General features: G+C 38.3%; 1 protein-coding gene and 1 non-coding gene across 2 annotated transcripts; one reads left to right on the top strand and one right to left on the bottom strand.

Annotated features, from left to right (window-relative positions):
• Positions 1 to 1,420: 1,420 nt before the first annotated feature.
• On the bottom strand, positions 1,421 to 10,299 carry LOC122642908 (probable beta-1,3-galactosyltransferase 2). Its single transcript, XM_043836523.1, has 11 exons — positions 10,113 to 10,299; positions 8,968 to 9,073; positions 8,744 to 8,808; positions 8,388 to 8,599; positions 8,206 to 8,269; positions 5,180 to 5,252; positions 4,893 to 5,013; positions 3,541 to 3,628; positions 3,320 to 3,445; positions 3,084 to 3,193; positions 1,421 to 1,975 (listed from the first exon to the last, which is right to left on the bottom strand). The coding sequence occupies exons 1-11, from the start codon at positions 10,223 to 10,225 to the stop codon at positions 1,827 to 1,829; spliced, it is 1,227 nt and encodes a 408-aa protein (XP_043692458.1). The 5' UTR covers positions 10,226 to 10,299; the 3' UTR covers positions 1,421 to 1,826.
• Positions 10,300 to 12,164: 1,865 nt separating this feature from the next.
• On the top strand, positions 12,165 to 12,236 carry TRNAP-UGG. Its single transcript has one exon. It is a non-coding gene; the product is annotated as a tRNA-Pro (tRNA).
• Positions 12,237 to 23,609: the final 11,373 nt, after the last annotated feature.

Below are 23,609 nucleotides of genomic sequence, written 5' to 3'. Positions count from 1 at the left end.
ATAAGTTAGCACCCTCTCTCTCTCTCTCTCTCTCTCTCTCTCTCTCTCTCTCTCTCTCTCTCTCTCCTTTGAAATGACTCCCTTAATTGTTTAAGGGAGGAAGAGAGAGATAAACACATACGGTGCTATCTTACGTTATACCGCTAGCATACTCAACCTTTTCCCATTTAAAAAGTACGAGAGAGAGAATTCTACTTGCTTGTGTGACCCATGCGCCACCATAGAGGCCAAATGAGAGTGTGTGCTCAAGCATCCAACATGGGGGGCAGGGTGGTTATTTCACCACCCTTGTGTCTGGTATAGGGGCACGCGACCAAGCAACATTCTTTTTTTCTAAAAAATAAATTAAATTATCAATATTGAATTAAGGAAAAAAGTTTGGTACACCACTAGTGTACTGTAAGCTAGTGCCCACTGTGTCTATCTCTCTGCTCCCCCCTCCCCTTTTTGAAATGACCCCAACCCTTTTGTATGACACCCCGTCTCACAACCCCATTGATGCCACCCACTAGTTTACCGCATACGAACAGTGTGCATATCCCTCTCCCATTATATTATTACATACATCATCGGATCATCCCTACTCAAAAGTGCAATTTAAACTGCTTCTAGATCTCACAAGCACCTACTCCCCTACTCCAACCCCCACCCCCCCCCCCAAAAAAATAAAGAATAAATAAAGAAGCTTATATATTAGAATTGAAGCTTCATTCACCTACAATACCTACTTTCACAATGGGAGTATGAACGCATAGATTCTACATTGCCTAGACAGGTTGTCTTCATTCATCCAATGTATCATCCCTATCAATTCAGCATGGAGGAGTTGCAGATCCAAGTATCCAATCGGGTCATGCAGAAAAACCATTTAGCCATTGTTTATAAAGGACCATCATGTAATCATGGGTTTAGTTTTACATTAATCCAACTTCTTACATTTCAATATAATAAAAGAGGCCAAGAGGGTGTACCCAGTGCACAAGGCTCCGGCCACTGCGGGGTTTGGGAGGGTCGTAATATATGCAGCCTTATATTTCAATATAATACTCCACATATTTGCACCAAGAGATTCAATTTATTTTGATATAGATTTGAAGATTTCTTATGGAAAAGCACAATGAGTGGAAGATCACGACTGAGGTAGGTTTCTCAGCCATCAAATTTGATATATGACCTACCACGAGACTTCTCCATCCAACCAACAATCAAAATGCCAAATTTATCAATTGATGTGAAAGAAATGCCTGTATGCAGGGGAAATCTGGCCATCAAGGCTTTTACCATCCCCTACTATGTTCATTGATTGTTAGGTAGGATGCAGGGTAGTGAGTGACACTATCTTCAAACTGAAGGAAAGCAATGAAAAGTGGCCATCTTCTACAGCATTTCAGTTGGTAATAATGAAAAGGAGCAAAAACCCATCAAAGCCCAAAACAGCTTTCACTAATTTTATGAAACATAAGGCAGCAAAGGGGTTGCCCCAAAGATTAGAATTTATTATGACGCTCAGTAGCCACCCAAAGTAACTTACAAAATGGCCTTCCTAAGCATATTTAAAGAATGGTGGTGACGATCTATTGCTTCCCTTTTTCTGCTTCAAGAGTCGGTCTTCTCTGCTAAAATGGAAAAAGCTCGTCTCAAGCAGCAAGGACTCTATCTCTCACACTCACACTCTCTCCCTCTCGCTAACTATATCCTACATTGTAATATTAAATACATTTTCTATACTCACATATTACTGGAAGATTCACACACCATATATATGCTTTCTCTTCTCATGCCTCTTCTTCCTGAGTTTGGAAGAACTACAGCCTGCTTGCTGCCTCTCAGAAAACTGCACTCCAGAGAGCATTTTCACCTTCTCCACACCTCTGATGAACCTCCTTGATCCTCTCAGCAGATTTACAAATCCCACTGCAGCTCCAGTCAAATGAAGCAACACAGATATTGCCTGCCTGAGCCTTCCACTCACAATCTGTGGTAAGAAGTTCCATTACTATACCAATCTGTGTGGAAATGTTAAAAATATTACCAAAGCAACTTGACTTTTTCTTCTTTTTTTTTTTTTAAAAAAAAAAATATTTGATGAAACATTTTGTGGATCTGAGTGGCAACAACAGCAAACATCTGGTCAATTTAGGGGGGATTCATTTGATCAGCAGCCCTTGGACTGGCAATAGTCTGAAAAACAGATTGATGGCTAAAAATGTTTCTGAGGTCCATTCCATAACATAACATAGGAGTTTACAATCATATGATCAGCATGATTTTTGCTTATGGTGCATCCAAGTGGTAACCCACCAACAGAAATTTGTTCGTGAATTACTATGCCAGTAAGCCCAATGTACAACTTCAGCTTCCAAAACAAGACTCCAGTCCTGTGGCTCAATGGAGAAACCAGACAGGAAAGGGGATTGCAACAGTCCACATTAAAACTGATTACAAGCTGAACCTCCTATTTGTGCCATAACTCATGCCAGAACTCAACTTTCCAGTTTCCAGCTCTTGAATCATCTATGGGAAGGACACACTTGGTTTAGGCTGGGGGCCTTCACAAATTATATTTAAACAATAACCACATAATATGGAAAACCTAAATACCAGGCTCAACTTTCCAGATCATGAATTGAGGTAGGGTGATCTATGCTCAGTTTACAACTCTGCTTCAGCTAGTAAGGTAAGTTTCCAGTTTCCAGCTCTTGAATGAGCTATGGGAAGGACACAAAACTAAATACCAGGCTCAACTTTCCAGATCTTGAATTGAGGTAGGGTGTTCTATGCTCAGTTTACAACTCTGCTTCAGTTAGTAAGGTATATTATGGATTAGAAGACTCGAGCCTGAAAATCTGGGTTTACCTAGGCCCTAAAACCTAAGTGAGCTGAGCTGACCTGAGCTGAGCCCAACGCCAATCCTAGCCTATAAAACTGAACTGAGTTGGGCAAACTCAACTTGGTTCACTCATGCACAGCCCGAAGATTTCAGACTTCATTTATTTTTCAAACGGAATCAAAAGTTGACGGTTAGCGTAAACACTATCTATCTTCAAACAACACTAAAGCATCATGAGGAACTAGGAATTTACCAGGTGGGGTACCACAACATAATCTTCTGTCATCGATGTGCTCCACATCCAAGCCAATAAACCAAGCTCCCAATGAAACATCCTCATTAGCATATTTGTGCAGCACATGCCTGAGAATGTTAAACAACATATATAAATAATACATATACAAACCATCAAAGTGAAATTGAATGAAATAAACAACTTCAGGTACATATGAATATGAAGCTGTACTATAAATAGAAGTCAACCCTTACTGGTTTATAGAGATATAAGTAGCCAGATCTTTTGAAATGGCATATAGCTGACCCGTAGCATGCCGAAAATATTTGTTTCCCTCCTCACCAAATTTCCAATACTCAGGTTCATGGTATCTAACTCCTCTGTTCCATGACAAGGGCCAGTTAGTAACAGAAGATTAGCAGATTACCAATGAGAAGAATCAAGTCAGTAGACCACTTAAAGGCAGAATGCTCACTTTCGAGCAAGGACAGGACCGGACTTCATGCATCCAATATACACCCGGGGCTTTGAGCGGTGTCTAACTAAAGTTGCTCCAAGTGTTGCTGCAGTAATTTGGAAGAAAATCGATGAGACAAAGGACCAAAAAAGACTATAAAGAGAGCATACTTTACATAAGCAATGGTATATCATTATCTTTAAAAGAGTGGCATCTTCCTAAGAACACTGTAAAGATGCCCCGCGTGTGCCATTGTTTAAAACAGTTTTCAACACTTAATCGAAATAATATATCCACAGAAAACTTAGGAAGATTCAATTTTCGCAACAAAAACAGACAGAAACATTCAAGTTTCTGTCATGATTAACAGAGGAAGGATCTGATGTACAAGCAAGAATGGTTAAAGGAAATAGTATGCAATAAATGTGGTGTTCCTTCATAATCCAAACAGATCAATGAGCAGTTGCATTCATCGATTGGGATCATTCGTAGAAAAGCCTTTCTCGAAAGAAGGATGCTGATTGAACAACCAACACGGAGGCCCTAATTTACTTATTTCAGTCACGTCTTAGATTTTTTGTTTCTATCCTCTTTTTTTTTTGACATTTTTTCTACCATCCAAACAAAAATGATGATAGTACAGTTAAGAGGATCATCTTTATCAACCTTTTTTGAGATAAACCTATTAACATGGCTCTCCATCTTAAGGTAAGTAGACCTTCTCGCAATATCTCTACGACTCTACCACACCCAAAACCACCACAAGGATAAAAACTGTTGCATCAGCTAAAAACTGTATCAGTGGTCATTAATCCCAGATTAATCATTGTGCATAATAGCAAAACAAGGATGTCTAGGCCCCCTCTGTACCAAACATCAGCATTTGAAAGAAATCATGGTTATCATGGCTACTAGAATAAAAAGGTTTGGATGTTAATCCAAACCCACACAAAGAAGCACCCCACATGGACAGGAGTCCGGAAACCCATGAAGAAGGAAATATCTATGATAGGACTCTCTCTCTCTCTCCCCACAGTGCCAACATCAGAATTTGAAAGAAATCATGGCTATCATGAGTACTGGAATACAAATGTTTGGATCTCTCTCTCACTCTCTCTCTCTCTCTCTCTCTCTCTCTCTCTCTCTCTCTGCACACACAAAAGAAGGCCCCCCCAGATGGACAGGAGTCCGCAAACCCATGAAGAAGGAAATATCTATGATAGGTTTTTCCTGATTACCTATATTAACATGGAAATAAATCATCCACACAAAAGAAGACCCCCCCCCCCCCAACACACACACACACACATGGATAGGAGTACACAAACCCATGAAGAAGGAAATATCTGTGATAGGTTTTTCCTGTGTACCTATATTAACATGGACATCATCATCAACTTTGATGTAGAAATCTGCATCCCATAAAGCAACAGCAGTTGCAAAATAGGTCTTTGTCTTGGCAGATAATTCAAGGTACCCTTCAACGTGATCCTGCCACAGTATTAAATTATTAATAAACAAACAAGATATAACCAGTTACATGTCTTTTCCAGATCAACAGAGAATGAGTTTTATTAGTGTATATTTTAGCAGCACACATTAACAAGGAAATAGAAAAGACAGCAATACAACAAAAAAAAATGATAAAAAGCATTACCAGCCTCAGGAAGTCTCCGTGCTTTCTATCCTCTGCTTCAATGGCTTTATCTAAAATACCACCAGATGTAGCACTGACGATGAAGAATTCCAATAAAAAAAAAATTAGTCTTCTACATTCAACTAAAACATACTTCATAATCCTCATTACGAACAGAGTGTCCTTTAATGAGGATTAAAACCAGCAACAGAAGAAAGCTTATACTTCTGCAAATGTACAAGAAACTTTATTAATTCTCAGTGGTAGCAACTGCCTTTATCCTCCACTAGGCCTCTACCCCAACAGAATAAAGAAATGCATGCAAAGTTTCACCCAACTCTTCTATCTTGATACATAAATTACAATGCAAGCAATTGTGAAAAGAGGTCAAACATAAACAAAAAGAAATCATGTCATGTGTAAGATTATGTCAGTGGCCTTCTTAAATATTAAGAACCAGGAAGATCAGGCTTTTAGTCCATCAGATCCTCTAAAAATCAAAGCTCTACGGGATAAAAAACTCAAAATTCTGTCAAACATGTACGAGAATTCTGTCTTAAACTCCCCTTACAACACCTTTTCTATGCACGCTAATTGGAGGAAGAGGGCCTAGGAAAGGTATCCTGCAATTGCAAGTCACCTTCATATATACTAAGCGGCATAGTCAAGTTGTCAGTTTATCAAGATGAACCATGATTGACATAAGTTATCAAAGTATTTAAATGTGGGATCCAGACATCACAGCTTTCTTCCATAAAAAGAACATTGGCACAGTGCTTTCTTTTTTGGTCTCTCTCTCTCTCTATCTATGCCCATTACGGTAAGTGTCCTCAGTAAGGGGGACGGGAATTCTCGCACTAGATAATTGTCCTAGGTAAATAATAAAACAGAGCAGGCTCATTTTTATCTAAAAATAAGTTTATTCAATCCAATTTCCAATGAACACCCACAAATTTGATAGTATAGCCCTATCATTTGGCTGAATCTAAACTAATTATGTGTGACCATCAAGTAAAACTGCAGTAAGTTTCATGATCCAAAGTGACCAATGAAGTAAATAATTAAGCATTAAATGTAAAATATAAATAAAATAGGAGACAAACAGAAGGAATTTCAATGAGCAACACAAAGAAGTTGAACAACATAGAGAAAGTCTCACTCATAAGCTTGATTTAGATTATAAGTTCATGACAAGAATCTAAATGACATCGGTTGTTACACCGACTTGCATACTTGTCATGGCGTCTAGGCGACCAAAGGTGTTAAAGGGGGCCTAGACATCAAGGCGACACCAACAAAGCACCTAGGTGACCAAGGCACTCTTCCAGCAACAGGACACTCGACAACTATGCCTACTTGAGCCAGTGTAACACAGTACCTACCAATTTCAACATTGGAAAAGCTTATTTTCAAGACCCAATGGAAATAACTGAAACATGTTGTGTTGGGACTGGCAAAGTTCCAACACTATTATAGTTCAAAACAGCTAGGAGTGAGGCCTTGGGAAAGGAATCGTCTCTGGTTGGGTTGGATTGGTTCGTGGGTTGCACTTGGGGTTTGCCCTTGCTCTACCACCCTGACTTGCAGCTTTACCCTTTTCTTAAATTTATACATGTGTAAATAACTAAATATATGCATCTAAATGAAAAAAAAAAAAAAAAGATTACAATATTGAAATTGGTACATCATCTATTAAGTACTCTAAATAATTTTTGGATAAAACGATCATCATATTAAAAAATTTTAACTTTCTTAGAATGGAGTGTTCAGCTACTCAGAACATGTATCACATGATCAAACTCTGAAGTAAAGTCCAAATAAGGAGTCATGAGATTTCTGAGACATTGACCATGACACGGATATAATATGAATTGTAAGTAAATCATAACTGGAATAAAATAATTATGGTTGATTCTCAACAGAAACGTTGGCATGTGTCAAGGATGCAGGGCTATGGAAATATTGTCTGATACAGCCAAATTTTATACTACACTCTCATTATATAGTTAGTGTCACCTTTGTCCTACAGAAAAGGATTAAATGTAGATCATAATAGGAACATAGCAGAGAAATCGGTTGCACTCTGACAAATTCAGAGTATGCAATAATTCCTATACAGAAGAAATTTGCAAAGAGTCATGCAGACCAAATTTCCGAATAAACTTGACCAAGTTATAAATGAAGAAAAAGGAAGATGGGATTGGTCTTCCCAAAAGGATCCACCACTCCCAAGTTGACTACACAAGTTTTAGAGAACCATTTTCTGTTATAGATGGTTTGAGGCCTGAAAGGAAGGTTGTAACGAAAGAGTACACTCCAGCAAACTATAGTCCTGTACTAATTACAAAACCAGGAATGAGAAGAAATGACCAACAACACTTGGGGACATAATTTATCATACGCATGAATCAATGGTACTTAAAGGGTAAAAAGAGCTGCATCGCTTTGGAGTTGTTCCTGTGTAATCCTAACAAGTTTGAACTAATAAAAGCTTGCGGCAATGCATGATTATGATACAAAAGGGTCAAGGATTCCATGGCATTTAGGAACTAAGCATAAAAAGGAAAAGCTCAAGAGTCGTGTTCAACTCAAATTTTTATGGTGGCATACTCGTTAGGATAGGCTCCTTTTGTGAGAGTTTTCTGAGTCAGAGACAGTTCCCAGATATCCAACAGAGGTTAACGAATGCCCTAATTGAAAATCTTGACTGAAGAATAGAAAGGATATCTCTTTCCCCATGTACTTGTGGAGGCAAACTAAAGTAACAAATGTACTCATTCCCTAAAGAGAGAAAATAATCAAGATTATATGTTCTTGAATTATCTGATTTCTCTGAGTCAACAAAGTCCATTCTTTACCAAGATATAGCTATAACAGGGAATGCAATGCCACCTTTCAGTCTTAATCATTGCATACATCTATAGAACTGCACTAATGAGGTAATAACAATCAAAATCTGCAGCCATGAAGTTTGACAAAATTTACAGGTAAAAACATGAAAGTGTATTTAAAACAAGATCAGGTTTAGAAGCAATTAGTTTTCCCACCTGTGACCAATAACAAAGCGAACAATGATTCTTTTCTCTTCCTCCAACCTCTTTCTTTTCTCACCTATTTCCAAATTTTTGAAAGAACCCAGTGCAGTAAATCAGCTACGGGCAAGAAAATGAAGAATAATAAGAAACACTTTGAAGAGGAAAATAAAAGAAAAAGGAACCAATCCACGAACCTTGCAGCATCCAAGTGGTACGAACTGAGTCCCTTCGCTTCCGACTGCTAAAAGCAGTATTAATTCCTATAACCATTAAATATTTTCTCTTTCCCGTGGACTCGGATACCTTTAGATTTTCCAATATAGGAGAGCCATTCAGTATAGATTCCTGGGCAGCCCGTGCAGCAGCTAATTCCATTTCTAAGTTTGAAATTGTTTTATCTAGTGTTCTGCATTCAATTTGTTGTCGTGTACAACAGTATCAGAATAAAATATATAGCAACATATATCAGTAAAATGCCAACTAAAATTGGTGCAAGCTAACATCAAAGAAAGAAAGTGGGGTGGAGGAGTGGAGAACTATCTTGACTTACTGTATAGCATGATGAGTCTTTGAAACTTCCCCTAGAATGTCCTTTGATTCATGTTTTACATCTTTCTGATATAAAATGAAAAAAACAAAGAAAAAGAAAAAAGGGAAATGATCAATATTGTCATCTCCAGTATAAAAGGGCTACAAAATCAATTAATTAAAAAAAAAAAACAATACACTACAAGAAAAATATGAAGTGCTTGTTAATGGGATAAATATACTCACAAATCTAGGCCCACAACCCTCTGATACTAGCTTTAGCTTTTCATCCTCTGCACTGTTCGTCCTTGTTAGACCTTTAGCTTCAGATACCTCAGGTACATCCCACATTCTTTCACCAGACAGACATTGATAAATATGTCATACATAAGATAGGCGTTTTGTTTATAATCGGAAAAAACATTTTCAAATATAAAGAAAGTAATATATATATATATATATATATATATATATATATATATATATATATATATATATAGAGAGAGAGAGAGAGAGAGAGAGAGAGAGAATATCAATATTAAGTATTCAAAACATAATAAAGTAATGATATGGGAGTGGAAAGGGAAATAAAATTATGATACATATAGGTCATCACGATTTATAGTGTTCCAGATATATATCATATATGAAAAGCATAAACTTGAAAAGAAAAAAGAGCAGGGGAAAAAGTAAATCACGGTTTTGCGCAATAGACGGATCTGCATTAAGAGAATTATCATAAATTTTACAAAATATAAAAAAGAGACGGCAGAAGAACTTGAAAATTGGGATGTCGAACATTTGGATTGGCCTTGATCTGTATCTATAATATGCAAATTGAAGCACCAGAATTACAGCCACTTGTAAATTTTCTAATCACCGCAGAAGAAATTTTGGGTTGGTTCCAAAGACCAGGAATCCCAATTCAGATCTATCCCAGAATGAACGACCGAACGGACAAAATCGCATCAGAACAGGAACAAGGAAAGAAACTAAGAGAAATAGAAAGCCCAGAAGGAAAATGAAACAGAAACCCAATTCAAAGTTACTCATAGCAGCTTCCCCACATCAAAGACTGGAAAATTAAAGATTAAAATAGTATACAATTACTAAATAATTCCCATTAAAATCGAAAGCCATGTGAAACAGTGCAAGAGAAAAAAAATTTCAAATAAAATCCCACAACTTTTCCTCGCCACAGACCTTCTCTTCTAATTAGGAGGAAAAGAGAAATTTTTAGTATCCGTACACACTTTTAAATATGCATAATTGAGGCAACTGATCAAAACCCAGAGCAAACCAAAGAAGAAACCCAATCCAGTAAAGAAAGGGTGAAAGTTGTGAACTCAAGATTCAAGAAACAAAGAAGAAACCCCAAAAGAGGGAAATACCTGCTAGTGAAGAGCATTCCAGCACAAAAGCTACCGAGACAAAGCAATAAGGTCCATCTCCTAGACACTATGCTTCTGGAAGGCGGCTCTGCTACCTTGCTCTTCAAATACATTTTGTTCGTCCTTTCTGTCACTCAAACCACAGGCTTTTCAACGAAAAACCCATCTCTAATAATTGAGAGAAAAGCTAATCAAATTTGAATAACCATTTCGTCAGAATTAAGAACGAAGATCAGCATCAACACATGGAGAATCTGAAGCTGAAATGATGAACTTAGTTAATATCAGCAGAGGCAGAGACAGAAGGACGTTGAGAAGAGGAAAAGGTCTGTCTTCACTTCTCTTCCTTGTAATTTTCACTTTGCTTTCATTCCAACCTCCCTCTGGCTTTCTGTTGCTCTCCTTTGCAGACAAGGATTCGTAGAACTGAGGAGAGCCAGGAGACTCGGGAGTCAGGAGACCCACCAAGCACCAACTGTTAAGCTTTTACATTTAAAATTACAAAGCAGTCCTTAAAACCAAAAAAACAAAAAACTCCCAGTTTTAACTTTTAAATGCTTCAGTCATAACAGTTTTACAATGACATAATTGCCCTTCTATAGTTAATACGATAAACTGAAGTCCAGAGTTGCTACTTCCGTTAATGTTAATTAACTTTCCATTAAGAGATATAACCATACTTTAATTGCTAATTAATTAACAATTTTCACTAACCAATTGGACTATTAATGGAGATTTGATAAGCTACCTACGAATAAAAAATTTCAGTTTCCATACGAAGACCCTTAACTCCTTACCCATTTTTTCCTCCACATAGTCAATGATTTAAAGTCAATATCAAAAATTGGATCAGATGAGGGCGGGTAGGAGCCGACTCCTCTCCAGGGAGCTCAGCACCCAGGGAGTGCCCAGGGGGCATCCAAAGGTTTGGCTGTGCCGCACACATCTTCGCGCATGTCTAGGGATATGTGTGGCACAGTCCAACGGTTGGATGCTCCCTGGGCGTGCTGGGCTACTTGGAGAGGAGTTCAATCCTTTGATGCAACGGTACAGATTGCTCCATTGTGCCTAAGTGGTCACGGATTAAGGTTCCAGGAGTTGCTCTTTAATGAACACATAGTTAATATGATGGATAAAACAGTAATTTCATGTTCAAAATAAAATACCACCTCCACCAATTTTTTGAATATTCAATGGAATTTTTAAAATTGTCAAATATTATATAGATTAGATAGGTATAATATTTTTTTTTTGTAATAGATGATTAAATTATTTTATTCATATTATTTGTTGCAGTTTTTCAATGAAAATAAACAAATTAAATTAAATTTATAAAGCAAGAGTATTGTCCAAATCCTCCTTAGAACCTAACTTCATCATCTCCTCGTCTATAGTTTTGCTAGCCAACCATTTAAATCACAAGGATCTTTTATCGTCTCAAGTGTGGTGCACCAATGTGGTGTATTGGGCGATGCATAACTCTTGAGAGGATAAAAATCCATCAGTTTCCTTATGTGCAGAACTGTCCGATGCACCACCGTATTGCACTAGGCAGTGCAAGGATAAAAATCCCCTCACTGCCTCTTGTTCTGACGTTCTGATCGAAATGTTATAAACTTTATCATTATTTCAAATTAAAAACGAAATCTCCAAGAGAATAAAGAGACAATCCCTTGGCCACATCATCTCTATTTTTTGGAATTAGCCTAACAAGCAACTGAGAACTCGTCTACACTTCCTTCACTTGTTACCCCACTTGATCTGCTGCTTTGAGTCCCTGTAGCAAGCTCCTGGCTTTTCTGTCTCGTCTTGGCTTCCTGCAAAACCATAATCTAAGCCCATAACAATAAACTACTCTTGACATAAAATGCCAAATACACAACCAAAGTAATTAATTAGTGGGTTAAATGAAGCACCAATTATAAAAGCATAACCAATTAACCATCCTGATTAATTCCACTAATTTCATCAACTACTATAGAAGACAAATCGTTGAATTTTTTAAAAGAAAGAGAAAAGTGAGTTTAGAATTTTATCTAGACTCAACATCCTGGGCGTTTGGTCTAGTGGTATGATTCTTGCTTTGGGTGCAAGAGGTCGTGAGTTTGATTCTCGCAACGCCCCATTTTGTGTGTTTTGAAAAAGTATTTTGAGACTTTCTAGAGGCCCTAGAGTAGGGTTGTAAACGGATTCGGCTTGGCATCCGCATTCAATTAGCTATCGGACGGATTCGAATAGTGCTAAACGGATACGGATCGGATATTTTATCCGTTTACATGTAAAAATAGCTTTTCGAATAGCTATAGTCTACCCATATCTGCATCCGTTTAGTTTTCGGACAGATTCGGATAGTTCTAAATGGATACGGAAACGGATTTCGGCTATTCATTTACACCCCTATCGTAGAGGTATCATTGTCCATGTTCATCTTTTGTTTGTTGATGATATTTTTATTTTTATGAATGGCTCAATCAGGTAAGTAAAAAAATCTCAAGTTATGAATGGCTCAATCAGGTAAGTAAAAAAATCTCAAGATTTTTCATTTGATGTACCAAGAAGGCAAGAATACTCAGGGCAACACATTAACTTGGAAAAAAATAAGTTTTTCTTGGGTAATACTTCATCTACAAGAAGTAACTATTAGAGTTCCTATTTGTAGATTTCCAACTTGCAATTTAGGATTAGGAGTGGAAAATCTTTAAAGGTAGAGTCAAGAAACACCGTTGCTCTCACTTAAGGGTAAAATTAAAGCACGTTTATCAAGCTAGAAAAATAAACTTCTTTCAATGCTAGGAAAAGTAGAGCTTATCAAATCTGTTATCTCTAGTATTCTCATCATAACTTCTCTGTACATTGGTGGCCATCCTCTTTAATTAAAGAAATAGAGAAGTTGATGCATAAATATATTTGGACTAGTGATATTACAAACTCCAAACCAATCACTCAAATGGGGTTGCAAACCAAAGGATGAAGGAGGTCTTTGTTTAGAAACAAAAAGATGTTGATAAAACATTTCTTAGCAAACTGTTGCGTCAGGAAACCTCCGATCTAGTCCACCTAGGATGAACCTATAAAAAAATCGAGTGAGCAAAGGAGAGCCGTTGTGGTTCCAGTCGAGGACTCTCTGATGCCTAAGTTAGGTCTCCGTTTTAGCAGTAGTTCTATTTCGCAAAAAGTGAGATGGCGTTTAAGCTTCATACCTGGGTATTTATAGAGCAATTAAGGGCGGTGGAGAAGAGTCCTCGTATGGCAAGAATCCGATTTTTTGTAGGAGCCTTCTAAGCGGAGTTATATTCGGAAGAGGACTCTTCACTTGGTAAGAGTCCTTATTTGAGTGTGGTACGGTTCCGTCAGATTGGGCTAATTCAGCATATCCCGTGAACATCGGGATGCGTTGATGTGGCCCCATGACTTAGGCAGGTCACAATTATCGTTTCGTATTATGTCTCGGTTGGGGACATCCGACCCTTCAGCCTTGGAGCGTTCGGGGCGCTTTGGCCTTGGCTTGATATCCGAGTGTACATGGCTCACCCGGGCCTCCGGGTGAGTAAGGGTCGGCCTATCTGCCGACCATTGAGGACTCGGCCTGGTTAGACATGGTTACCGACTGGGGGACTGGGTCAAGTCGCCGACGGCGGAGGGCTCGGCCTGGTTTCCGACCGAGGAGGACTCAGCTTGACTGCCATCTGTGAAGGGGTCGGCCCGACTACCGATTGTGGAGAGGTCGGTTTGACTGCCAACCGTGAAGGAGTCGGTTTGCGAGCTCTTATGCGATCAGAACCTGTGAGGTCAGTTCTTTCATTCAGATACCGGTGCCCTTTAGTGGGTCTTACGACCCCAGGTGGATCAGTGTTTGGTTCATTCTCGTCTTCCTCTCGGCGCTGGACCGACCATGTGTCAATCTTTGATTGGTAGCTGCTTTTATGGCTCATCACAAACTATGATGGCAGATAAAATTGAAAATTCCCCTTTGAATCATTTTTCAGTGCTAGATTCCTCAACAAATATGGAACAATGAAAAAAATGCTACGAGCTCTTCAATATGGCCTGGCATCCGGAATGTATGGGAATTTACGTCTCAGCATGACAGATGGATGGTGGGTAATGGTCAGAAAATTAGATTCTAGAATGATAGATGGATCAACTCATCTACTATAGCTGAATCTTCGGAACTGAATGTTACCACTTTCCCTCACTTCACAAGCAAAGTTTAAGAGCCGTAGACCGTAAGTGGCATTTTCCATTTGTATCTTCTGACTTTAAAAGTGGTATCTTCAATGAGATTTCTAAAATCTCTATTCCTGGCTGTAAGTTGGAAGATTATAATTTAAGGGACCTAGCCATGTTAATAGATTTCTCAATATCACATACTGAGAAATTCTGGATTTATATCTAGTAACCAGACTCCTCCTTTAATAAAAGTTTGGTACAAATCAGATATATGGAATTTGGTTAATCTTGATAGTTTCTCAAAAATCTAGGATTCTTGAGTTTCAATTTCTGGTCGATTATAACAATTTACCAATCTAATCATGGGATGGTTCTCAGTTCTAGGGTTTTGCTCTACTGCTTAAAGGTTGTTAGAATCAAGTACCCGGTTTGAGAAAATAAGGCTGCAATGAAGTTGTTGGTAGCCACGAATCAATCACAAACCAATATTTGTGGTTGAGTTGCATCAACGAAGACACTCTCCTTAAGGTCTGAAATGCCTTCTGTATTAGTGCAATCGGGATTCCTTGCATTTTACCTCTAAGATAAAACAACCATCGAACCTTGGTCTTATGTACAAAGACTTAGGTTACAAAGGAGAGCAGGGCTAGGCTCACTAGAAGATTTTGAAAAATTGATTGTAATGTTATTGGAAAATCAGAAACAGTGAAATTGTCTCCACACAAAATCTTAGAGAAATAGATAACACTTCTTTTCTATATATAAACGAAGAAGAGACATCACTATGGAATATCTTCAAGAGACATGTTCTAATATCATATCTTTTTCTAAAATATTTATTTATTGACCATTCAAACAAATAATTCAATCAATAGACACACCTATTAATCATTTAAGTTCCTATTAATCTCTATTAGAAAACAGATATAAAAACATACTTGATTAAAACTTTGAACACAGATCATACTTTGGATTGTGACGAGTAGAAGGGTCGAAGAATCATCATGATTCTTTAAGTCTAACTGTTTAATAAGCTGTCAGACATGTATTACTTTTTGTCCCTCTTAATATGTAGCCTTTGCTTCTTTGTGATAAACCAAATCTAAGCCCTTTTTTCGTGGATTTGCCCTTTTTTGTTCTCTCCACGTCGCAGAGTCTTCGTCTGGAACTAATGCCAGTTTTCTTTTGTACGTGTCAAACATGCATGATAACACAGGACTCTTTATCTTGTGGATAATCGGTGATCTCACGCTTCATGCATAATTTGATGATGATGATCAGGTTCCCTTAAATCTACCCCCGATGCGAACGGTGGTGGAACCCTTTGGCCTTTACGGCCCCACCTCCATTACTCTTTAAAGATGGTGGTGGGTTCCATGCACCAAAAAGCCATTAATTACTTAAAATGGAGAAACACTAAATGGTGGATAGTAACTTCTCCACCCATTCCTATTCACATTGCATGTCGTCCCTCTTTTCCTGACGATCATATTATTACTCTTTTTTATTAATTTTAATGGCAGGTGCTGAGATCTGTCATTGGTTACACGCGGCAGTCTCTAATTGATCGGAACTGTTTCATTGCCTTCGCCTCTTGTTCATGAATCACGTTACAAAAGCTACGACGCCGTCACGTGGCTTCGCTTGGAAAGTCTGGTGTTGTATGGTCTACATCACATGATCTGCCACGTGTCATCATGACCTGATCTCGTTTCTGCCGTTCGTTTTTATTTTATATTATTTTTATTAAAGATGGCTTCTGCTGCTGGATCTACTTCCTCGACAGCTCACCTTGCTCTTCCCCTCGACAACCCAACCGACTCTCAAATCTCATGGTGGGAGGATACTTTCGTCATTCATCTATTCTTTCCATCAAGTAAAGGTAATTTACCTTTTGGGAGAAGAACGCTGTCTGATCAAGTGACCCGAACCGACTCTCAAATCTCATGGTGGGAGGATACTTTCGTCATTCACCTATTCTTTCCATCAAGTAAAGGTAATTTACCTTTTGGGAGAAGAACGCTGTCTGATCAAGTGACCCGAATTGCTTATATTTCTAGATAAAGGTTAAAAACTTGGGTTTCGATCTGGCCAAAACTAAATTTTGGTAGCATTCAGTCAAAATCAGAGAAGTTTTTTTCATTAATGGAGAAATCAAGGTTTCGATCCCAAAATAGTGTTTTTCAGATATGATTTTTAGCACGTTGTCTATTTTTCATATTTTAAACACAATCCATAATTTACATTCACTAAAAAATCACTGAAAATGGTACTTATGATTATTGACCCAAGTTTACTAATATACGCGTTGATACAATACAGACACAAAAATAGTATTATAATTAATTCACCTAATTTTAAAGTACTTGAACCCTGAATAATATAGTGAATCCAAATAAAACATTAAGATGCTTCTCTTCAATTTCATGTGGAGTTTCTTGGTGGGTTTAATCCACGAGTAGTGTACCACTGAAGATTGCGAAGCCGTTCCTCCGAATGCACAACATACGTATTCAATGACATGTCATGGGACCAATTGGTCTGATAGTCCATTACTGCTCAATGATAAGCCCCATCATCAATTTGTCCAAGATATCCCAATCTAGGGAAGTGCTCACCGAGATTGTAAGAAGGTGGAGTTGTCTGTGACGGCTCAGATGGATATCCGAAGATACTGTCGACAAAAGATGACTCAGCACATGTCCTATCCCCATATTCATATGTAGTAGTACTCTCAAAGGATGGTCCACCAACATATCCACCCCCATACAGTCCATACCCACCATGTGATGCTGATCCGACAAAAAAAGTACAAAAAAATGATTTTTAAGTTTAAAAAACTATTATCTTTTTCAATAGATGAGTTGAATGGAGTCCAAGAAGCAAATCCAAGGTGTTGGTAGCAAATTAGGGAGAAGAATGCTGCAATAATTCACAAATCTAGCTGCAAAATGAGTCTCCAAGGTCAAAACTAGTGTTTTCTCCACCCTTTTGTCGAGTTTTTTCTCCACCGTAAAGAAGATAAGGTTCGACCAAGTTTCGACCAAAATCAGGTGTTTCGACCAAAACCTGGCTGAAACCAGCCAAACTCGATCGAATTATGAGATTTCTAAAATTCCAGGTGGGTTTCATCTCGGAACTTGTCGAAACCGAGACAACTCGATGGTTTTGATAGGTTTCGATCGAGTTTTCGATCACTGTTCTAGACACATAAGCATGTGACAGTACCCTACTATCCCATGGAAAGCCAAAAATCCCACCCAGATGTGTGCTTAACATAATGTACCACGCTGTCACTTGGGAAGGCTGAAATCCCACCCAAGTGTGTGCTTACACATGTGCTTCCATTACCGCTCCCATTTCCCAGCCCATCTGTAAGCTCTAGAGGCCATGCAATGATCTCTTTCCCTTCATTTTTTTAGGAAAAAAGTACTTTGTGGGGGCACATAGGGCCTCGTCCAGACATAGTAGAGAGCGAAACGACCGCCCCACCCCTCATAAAAAAGGTGGAATTCCCACCCCAAGATGCCAACATGCGTTCTCATTAGCCGCCACGCATGAGTGGCCCCTGCACTCCCTTTTTTTTTTTTTTTTTTTTTTTTTTTAAATTCCTGAGTCAAAATTAATGGGATACATTGGGAACATACGTCTCGTGTTCAAGTCTCAGTACAATTTAGAAGAAGAGCTAAGAGCAGTTATTCTGATTAGCATTTCCATGACAAAAGGATAAGAATTATGATTTGATAATTGCTTAGGATCAGGCTTTAAAATAAATTAATATTATGGGAAAGATTTGAAGAAAAAAAGTATAGGATAAAGGGTTGTGGGCCTGTGGCCTGTGGCTTTGATAAAATGGGCTCTGCAACCAAGAATTGAAGAAGACTGAGAATCACATTGGTCAGTGAATCGAATTCATTGGATCATGTCCATGGTTTTAAAAAATCAGATCTGAATCAATGGAACCAATTGATTCAAATAGGAAATTGACTGATCATGATTTCTCAATCCCTCTTTTTAATTGGCCATGAATGCTTCTTTTTTTTTGGGATTAATTTTACTTTCTTTTAATTAGTAAAATAGTAAAAAATTAATATAACTTATATGTTGTAGCAAGATCTAAAAAAAACTCAAAAAATTGCATGTTTATGAAATAATTTTTTCTTCTTTCTGATCCCATTTTCAAGGATTTCGGTTGATTTTGAACTAATTTGAATCATAATCGATGGAGATCACCGATCCCATAACCAATTCTAGGTTTTAAAACCTTGATGATGACCACTCAATAAGATTGTTATCCTTTTTTCATTTAATTTGATCTTATTATTATCTTTATTTATTTATTTATAGGTAAATTAATTTCATTAAGCAAAGAGGTAGTCAACAAATACAGAAATTTCAAGTCTATCTAAGAAGGAGAAGATAAAAGAAAAAGAGATCCTTAACCCAAATTTACTTACAATATGAGCAACATTGTTTGCAGTTCTACATACATGCCTAAAGAAAACAGAGAGGGAGGGTGCATTACCTTTAATTTTTTTTGTTTGTGCAAACACCCCCCCCCAAAAGGGGGAAAGTTAATTAAGCCTCATCCGGCAAAAACATGGATTTTAATCCTCTCTAATTTCCGAAACTGTGCAGTGCGGCAGTTCAGGGTGGAGATGTCGATACATGGCAGCTCGGACATCTAATGGTCCGAGTTCATTGACTTTAGTATTTTTTTCTTGAATTTGGCACCGTTGGATGTCCAAACTACCACATGTCAACATCTCCACCCCAAACTGCCGCACTGCACAGTTTTAGGAAATTGGAAAGGATTATTTTTCGGAAAAACATACTTACAAGCTTTAGAATATCATCCGGAAAAGAAGACACCCAAAGACCTAGACGAGGGTAAGAAATTGCCCATTTGGAAATGACATGGGCAATAACATTCTTAGATCTATATTTACACGGCTCAAACCAAATTTGACTGCAGACTGGAGACCAATCCCGAGAGCAAAGTCGTTAGCCACTAAGGCCAAGCTAGAGAAAGATGGTGAGTCGCAGCCAAAATAAGTTTCCTACAAGCATCTAGAATATGACAACCAATACCCTTGGCCCTAGGCCTATTAGACAGTTGCATACGAGATAATGAGGCAAGAATTCACAAGGATCATAGGGAACTATGTTATGTTGGGTATATTCTATAACTCTAATATATTATATATGTTCTAATATAAGTCTACTTGAATAAGGAATCAGGGTGTGGTGAGTCCCACTGGATAGAACCCATCTAACCTAAAAATCTTAGTCTTTCTTATAAATACTAGCTGGAGGCAGCAACCTGTATTATTCCAAACTTGATATGCAGGGTGTATTGCTTTAAGTAACCTTTTGCTTAAACCCAAAACCCTAACATGTTATTGGGGGACAAAAAGATGAGACTCTGATGATCCCAGAGTGAGAGATAAGACCTACTCCATGCGGAAAAAAGAAGTAATGTAAAACAAAACACCCTTGCATTCTGTTGCTCCAAATCTCATATACAATAGTTGCATGTGCTAAGAAATTACGTCATTGCTCTTTCATAGATAAGCCTGGAGCCTTCCCTCCACTTAAGGATCCAATCATGGAATGGTAAACTAGGACTCGACATGAATTTCATCAAACACAAGAAGCGAATCAAGCTTACTGGGCAAGGGGCACTCAAGAAGAACATACTCCACAATCTTAGGGGCAAGACCGCAACTGGGGAAAACAACAGAGTGGGGAATATGTCTATGCTAGAGGTTAACCATACTCCAATATCATTTAAACTAGCTATTAACAGGAAAGAATAGAGCTCAATGCTTGGATGTGTTAATGAACATCCAAGCCCCTTTATTTATAATAGAAGAGGGGAGAGAAAAATTACAGAATTGACCCAACACGGTTCACGACATTGTTCACGTGAACAATGTCACAGCCTTAAATACAATTCTATCCTTGCTCAAAATACCCCCACTTATTCTAGCACTCCCCCTCAAGCTGGAGCATAAATATCAAGCATGCCCAACATGACTAGAATAGGATGAAAGACTTTCCCACTCAACCCTTTAGTGAACACATCAGCCAATTGATCAGCAAACTTCACGAAAGGAACACAGATCAGTCCCTCTTCCAACTTCTCTTTGATGAAATGCCTATCAACCTCCACATGTTTGGTACAATCATGTTGAACCGGATTGTGAGCAATGCTAATGGCAGCCTTATTGTCACAATACAACATCATAGAGAGACGGACAGGAACACCAAGATTTTGTAATAAACTTCTAAGCCGTAACAGCTCACAAATGCCTTGTGCCATAGCACGAAATTCTGCTTCAGCACTGGACCTTGCTACCATGTTTTGTTTCTTGCTATGCCAAATGACAAGATTTCTACCTACAAAGGAGCAATAACCAGATATGGACTTTCTATCAGAAGATCCAGCCCAATCAGCATTAGTATACACTTCAACTTATAGTGGTCATGAGGAGATAAGAAAATTCCTTTTCCCAGGGCTGACTACAAATAATGAAGAATACGAAGAACAACATCCATATGAGAGGAATAAGGATCATGCATGAACTGACTTATCAAACTCACGACAATGGCTATGTCTGGTTATGTGTGAGAGAAGTAAATAAGTTTCCCTACCAACTGCTGATAACAACCTTTGTCAACCGGTTCACCCTCTTTTTCCTAGAGTCTTGTAGTAATCTCCATAGGTGTATCAGTAGGGTGACACCCTTTCATCCCGATCTCAGATAATAGATCTATAATATACTTCCTTTGAGAAATAAAGATGCCCTTTAAAGATCGTGCAACCTCTATCTCTATAAAATGTTTTAGCTTTCCCAGATCCTTTATTTCAAATTCATGGCCTAGGAAAGTCTTCAACTTGTTGATCTCATCACCATCATTCCTTGTCACCACAATATCATCCACATAGACTATGAGAATGGTTACTTTATCATCATTCTTTTTGATAAATAGAGTATGGTCAGCATTACTTTACTTATATCCCACAAAAAACATAGCCTTATGAAATCTTCCAAACCAGGCATGAGGTGATTGCTTTAGCCCATATAAAGCACACTTCAACTTACATACCTTGCTGCTAGTTTTGTCACATGAGAACCCAGGTGGAATGTCCATATATACCTCCTCTTTAAGCTCTCCATGGTAAAAGGCATTCTTCACATCCAACTGTTGTAAATCCCATCTCATATTTACTGCACAAGATAGTAACACTCTGACAGTGTTTAGTTTAGCAGCAGGTGCAAAGGTCTCCTAGTAGTCAATCCCAAATGTCTGAGTGAACCCTTTTGCCACCAACCGTGCCTTGTATTGACCCACAGTTCCATTAACATTCTGTTCACCACAAACACACATTTACATCCAACTGGTCTTTTCCCTGGAGGAAGAACCACAAGATCCCATGTATCATTTTTTTGTAGGGCTCTCATTTCTTCCATCATTGTTGCCTTCCATTTTCCATCTGCAAGAGCTTCCTGCCAATTCTAGGGAATACAAACAGAAGAAAGGAAAGAAACAAAAGCACGAAAAGATAGAGAAAGGGAATTATAGTAAACAACATGAGATATAGGATGCTGACTACAAGTCCTAGTACCTTTGCGATGAGCAATAGGTAATTCAGGAGAAAGGGTTTTAGCTAGAGTGGGAAGATGATCCAGATCCTGAGTCGAAAACTGAATGGGTATTGGTGTTGCAGTGGATGGAAGCTGCTTGTATTTGGAACGTCCTCTTTGATGTGTTTTGAGATATGAGTAATTAATTTTCTTTTGAAATTCTCCAATGGTTTTCTGGACTGGAGTAAGCTCCCCCTGAATAGGAACTATTTCATTACTAGTAACCAAAGGTCTCCCCCTGTGTGGAATCCTCTTCATTAGATGGTATGTGAGGGACATGAATGGGTTTAGGCTGGTTATACACAGGAGCCTTAAGAGGGAGATGGGCCTCAAGAGTCAACACCTCTTCACTAGAATTCTCCCCTTGAAGAGGTGTAGTGGGATAATAGGAAAGGGTTTCATGGAAAATGACATCCAAACTTACCATAGTATGACGGATAGATGGATGGTAATAATTATAACCCTTCTGGGAGGGAGAATAGCCCAAGAAAATGCACTAAAGGCCACAGGGTTCAAGTTTACTAGGGAATCGAGTATCCCTAGCATAACAAACACAACCAAAAACTTTAGGTGGAACTATAAAGGATGATGAGCCATTTAAAAGGTGAGCAGGTGTACAGGAGTCAAGGACTCGGGTAGGCAGCCTGTTAGTAAGGTATGCTGTAGTAAGAACAATATCTCCCCAATATTGGGGAGGAACATTACGAGAAAACATAAGTGCTTAAGCCACCTTTAAAAGGTGGCGATTTTTTCTTTTAGCCATTACATTTTGAGTAGGGGTATCCACACAACTGGTCTGGTGGAGGATCCTATGGGCAGCTAAGTAGTTTTGGAACTGACCTTCCATATACTCTTTGCCATTATTACTCTTCATAATTTTGAAAGTGGCATTGTATTGGGTTTGAACCAATTTATGAAAATATTGAAAACATGAGAAAATATCACTTTTATTAAGTATCAAATTCACCCAGGTACTTCTAGAGTGACAATCAATAAAGGAAACAAACCAACGATGGCCAAAAATAGAAGGTTTCCGACTAGGACCCCACACATCAGTATGAACCAGATTAAAAAGGGAAAGACTTCTTTTGTTAGAAATAGAATAAGTTGAATGAGTTTGTTTGGCCAGAATACAAGCCTCACAAAAAAGGTCATCCTTATTACATTGTTTAACTAATGCTGAAAATAAATGAGAAAAAATTCCTATAGAGGGTGACCTAATTGATTATGCCATTGCTGAAGTTCAAAAGAGACGAATGAAGTTTGATGAAGGGGAGATTGTGATGGTGGTGAAGGAGGACAACCATCATCGAGTAGATACAATCCACCATGCACTTTATCCCATCCAATCGTCGCCCCAGTTGTCAGATTCTGAAAAACACAGTGAGAAGGAAAAAAAGTCACTTTATAGTTCAAGTCACGAGTAAGACTACTAATGGACAAAAGGTTAGTAGTAAAATTAGGTATATATAAAATAGAGGATAAAGAGATAGACAGGGAGCAACTGATAGAGCCTATCCCAGAGATAGAGGAGAGAGAACCATCAACCACCCGAACTTTGTCTTTCCCAAAAGTGGGTGAATAGCAATAAAAGAGGCTAGAGGATTTGGTCATGTGATCAGTGGCACCAGTGTCTATGATCCAAGGGGTGGAGATTACTGATGCACAATGAACA

The sequence above is a fragment of the Telopea speciosissima genome, chromosome 10 (genome assembly GCF_018873765.1).
Source record: "Telopea speciosissima isolate NSW1024214 ecotype Mountain lineage chromosome 10, Tspe_v1, whole genome shotgun sequence".
Taxonomy (NCBI): Eukaryota; Viridiplantae; Streptophyta; class Magnoliopsida; order Proteales; family Proteaceae; genus Telopea; species Telopea speciosissima.
This window is presented reverse-complemented; position numbering and strand designations above follow the sequence as displayed.